Source organism: Sinocyclocheilus grahami, unplaced genomic scaffold (genome assembly GCF_001515645.1).
Source record: "Sinocyclocheilus grahami isolate Dianchi unplaced genomic scaffold, SAMN03320097.WGS_v1.1 scaffold1989.1, whole genome shotgun sequence".
Lineage (NCBI taxonomy): Eukaryota > Metazoa > Chordata > Actinopteri > Cypriniformes > Cyprinidae > Sinocyclocheilus > Sinocyclocheilus grahami.
The window spans coordinates 30,779-35,274 of NW_015507168.1; the positions used below are offsets into that span (position 1 = coordinate 30,779).

Here is a 4,496-nt window from a genome sequence, read left to right on the forward strand (position 1 = left end):
AACTGAAGTCATTGCATTTGGAAACAAAGATGAAGTTCTCAAGGTGAATGCATACCTTGACTCTAGGGGTCAAACAACTAAAAATCAAGTCAAGAATCTTGGTGTGATTCTGGAGACAGACCTTAGTTTCAATAGTCATGTCAAAGCAGTAACTAAATCAGCATACTATCATCTCAAAAACATTGGAAACAAAATATCTAATTCTTGCAGTCAAGACTTGGATAAACTTGTTCATGCCTTTATTACCAGCAGGGTAGACTATTGTAATGGTCTACTCACCGGCCTTCCCAAGAAGACCATTAGACAGCTGCAGCTCATCCAAAAGCTGTTGCCAGGATTCTGACAAGAACCAGAAAATCTGAGCATATCATACCAGTCCTCAGGTCCTTACATTGGCTTCCAGTTACATTTAGGATTGATTTTAAAGTACTTTTACTCGTTTCAAATCACTCAATGGCCTAGAACCTAAATGCATTGCAGATATGCTCACTGAATATAGACCTAACAGACCACTCAGATCATTAGGATCGAGTCAGTTAGAAATGCCAAGGGTTCACACAAAACAAGGGGAATCTGCTTTTGCCGCCCGCAGTTGGAATCAGCTTCCAGAAGAGATCAGACGTGCTAAAACATTAGTCACATTCAAATCTATACTCAAAACTCATCTGTTTAGCTGTGCATTTATTGAATGAGCACTGTGCGATGTCCGAACTGATTGCACTGTATTTTATGTATGTATAATAATTTTTTATTTTTAATTGTCTTAAATTCATTTTAAATCAATTTTTAAATCATCTTCAAAAACAGTTTTATTTTTGTGATTATTATTTTTTTAATGATTATTTTACTTTCTTTTATGTAAAGCATTTTGAATTACCATTGTGTACGAAATGTGCTATATAAATAAACTTGCCTTGCCTTGCTGTGCAAACAGGTCTGTCAAGATATTGTAAACCTGGTGCTGTACAATACTGTGCTGGTGTTCTCTTCCATGACTTTACCTTAGGCTGTGCTATAAACAGTTCAGGACATGAACATCCTTTCTGCCACTGGGATCTGCATGCTTTATGAGAAACAGGACACAGACTGCCAGGGTAAATATTCAAGCATATTAAACTCTGGCCATGAGCACTGGAGTAATTTGAGTTTAAATGGCAGCTCCCAGTGCACATTTGTCCAGCCATCATCACTTACAGGAGACAGAGAAGTCACTTTTTCCTTCAGTGAAAATTTCATTTAATACACAAGATGACCTTTGGTGAGTGGGGATATTCTCACAGTACATAAAATACACTTTAATGTATTTTGAAATAGGAAACAGAAGGTTTAATAATAATAATAATAATAATTATTATTATATGGCATGAAGTGAGGGGTCTTGGGAGGAGCCTCTGTCTGCTGGCCAGAACTAAAGGCTTCCTGCACGGGCTCACTGGGCATGTGACATTGATCTTGCTGACTTCTCAGGGAGTGATGCAAGATGAAAAATGGTAGCTCATGGCCTAGAAGAGACAAAAAATTTGACAGGAAGAGACAGGAAATTGGTGTTTTACGGTATATTGCAGGAAATTTAATTTACAAAGAACAGTGCAAGGGCCAAAAAAGCATATTATTGTGTTTATTGCTAACATATTTCATTCTGTATATGCTTGTGTCTGTGTTTTAAAAAAAAACACACAAGTGTCCCTTTTTGAACTTCTTTGTCACTAGTACAAAATCTATATAACAATCTGACACACACTGGGGTACCTAAGGATTAGTGTGCAACCTTTCTACTGGAAATCCAGATAAGGCTTTGGATTAATTTAGACAGTGAAGATTATCTTGTTTGTGAATGTTTGCGGCTGGCATTTGGAGAGAATTATCCTGAGGTTGTCCCACAATATAGAAAGTGAAACAGGCAGACATAAAGAGATTTTAAGTTTAATTGAGTTTTGTATTTTGTTATCTAATACTAAACTGCTCATATCCTGTTGTCTCATGCAATAAACCTCACTTGCATACATATGATCTGCAGTCCTACATATGACATGCATATGACCTGCAGCTTTTTTTGTTCTATTATGCCTGGTTTTATCACAGAGATGCCATTATGCAAACAGGTCTGTCAAGATATTGTAAACCTGGTGCTGTACAATACTGTGCTGGTGTTCTCTTCCATGACTTTACCTTAGGCTGTGCTATAAACAGTTCAGGACATGAACATCCTTTCTGCCACTGGGATCTGCATGCTTTATGAGAAACAGGACACAGACTGCCAGGGTAAATATTCAAGCATATTAAACTCTGGCCATGAGCACTGGAGTAATTTGAGTTTAAATGGCAGCTCCCAGTGCACATTTGTCCAGCCATCATCACTTACAGGAGACAGAGAAGTCACTTTTTCCTTCAGTGAAAATTTCATTTAATACACAAGATGACCTTTGGTGAGTGGGGATATTCTCACAGTACATAAAATACACTTTAATGTATTTTGAAATAGGAAACAGAAGGTTTAATAATAATAATAATAATAATTATTATTATATGGCTTTCCAGCAATTATTTCAGCAAAAAAAAAAAATAATAAAAATTATGAAAACCAATCAATTCACTGAACTTCAAAAATGCCAGAAAGCACCTTAAATTTATAAAATATAAGAATTATTTTGGAGTTTGAATGTTTGGAGGTTTAGAATGACATGGTGTATGAATGATGACAGAATCACTACAGTTTTAATTTGGAAGAATTCATAGAAATTGTTATAATTTATGGCCGTTTTAAGCTAGGTGTTTGAAGCATAAATACACAAATACATTTTTCAGGATTCTTTGAGAAACAGAAAGTTCAAAAGAACAGAAGACAATTTCAAATAGAAATATTTTATATTTATAAATATTTATTCAAATTGAAACATTTTAAATGTCTTTACCGTCACTCCTGATACATTTTATGCATCCTAGCTGAATAAAAGTATTAATTTCTTTCAAAAACAAAAACAACTAAAAGTGTAAAAAATAATAGTAATAATAAAAGATGTAAGCATTTATGTGAATGGAATTTTGACTCATAAAGTTACAGTTTTTAAAATATAGGCTATATGCCAATTTGCCTGACGTCTCACTACAGTTGCACACTGAATCTGTGCCTGCAGAACTCGGCAGAAAACTCAGCAGAATTGAACCGTTCATCAATCACAAAGGTCCATATGTCCCCTGACCCTTCTAATTTGTGAAAAATTTAGGCTTCAGCTACCAATAAGAGTATAGTACTTACAGCTCAATTTAACACATTTTAAATCCATGTTTAATTCCATTCTACAGAATTTCACAAATTTTCCTTCAGTAGATAAAGTGCAGTAAAAGTCAGCAGATTTTGTTCTACTAATGGCCTCTGGACAGCCACATACTGTAGAGAACCCCATAAAGAACGGGCCATCAGAAAAGTCACTAGTCTTACTAAGTATTTGATGAAATTATAAAGTTTTACTGAGATAGCCATATGTGTTCTGTTAGTGACAAATGCACTCACCTCTAGGAGAGTGTGTTCTGTTTTTTAGCATGAAGTGAGGGGTCTTGGGAGGAGCCTCTGTCTGCTGGCCAGAACTAAAGGCTTCCTGCACGGGCTCACTGGGCATGTGACATTGATCTTGCTGACTTCTCAGGGAGTGATGCAAGATGAAAAATGGTAGCTCATGGCCTAGAAGAGACAAAAAATTTGACAGGAAGAGACAGGAAATTGGTGTTTTACGGTATATTGCAGGAAATTTAATTTACAAAGAACAGTGCAAGGGCCAAAAAAGCATATTATTGTGTTTATTGCTAACATATTTAATTCTGTATATGCTTGTGTCTGTGTTTTAAAAAAAACACACAAGTGTCCCTTTTTGAACTTCTTTGTCACTAGTACAAAATCTATATAACAATCTGACACACACTGGGGTACCTAAGGATTAGTGTGCAACCTTTCTACTGGAAATCCAGATAAGGCTTTGGATTAATTTAGACAGTGAAGATTATCTTGTTTGTGAATGTTTGCGGCTGGCATTTGGAGAGAATTATCCTGAGGTTGTCCCACAATATAGAAAGTGAAACAGGCAGACATAAAGAGATTTTAAGTTTAATTGAGTTTTGTATTTTGTTATCTAATACTAAACTGCTCATATCCTGTTGTCTCATGCAATAAACCTCACTTGCATACATATGATCTGCAGTCCTACATATGACATGCATATGACCTGCAGCTTTTTTTGTTCTATTATGCCTGGTTTTATCACAGAGATGCCATTAAGCTGAGAGTTTCATCATAGCACAGAGTTTTTAAAGACACAGCCTGCAGGCTTGCAGGCTGAATCACTGGCAATGTCCCTCAGAGGAGTTCAACCAGGATGTGGGAAGATTTGAGGAAAAAACATCAAGTCATGCTTAAAACATTATACTAGTATTATATATTATACCAGTAGTATATATATATATATATATATATATATATATATATATATATATATGTGTGTGTG

At 35.5% G+C, this 4,496-nt stretch overlaps 1 protein-coding gene across 1 annotated transcript in view; it reads right to left on the reverse strand.

Moving 5' to 3' along the window:
• Nucleotides 1-4,496, reverse strand: part of LOC107573640 (rho GTPase-activating protein 20-like) — a gene marked incomplete at its 3' end in the record, with an annotated part of 53,627 nt that overhangs the window by 25,832 nt on the left and 23,299 nt on the right. The window contains exon 10 of the mRNA XM_016260079.1: nt 3,512-3,679. Within this exon, the coding sequence (XP_016115565.1) occupies nt 3,512-3,679 (168 nt within the window). The remainder of the gene's footprint in view (nt 1-3,511; nt 3,680-4,496) is intronic.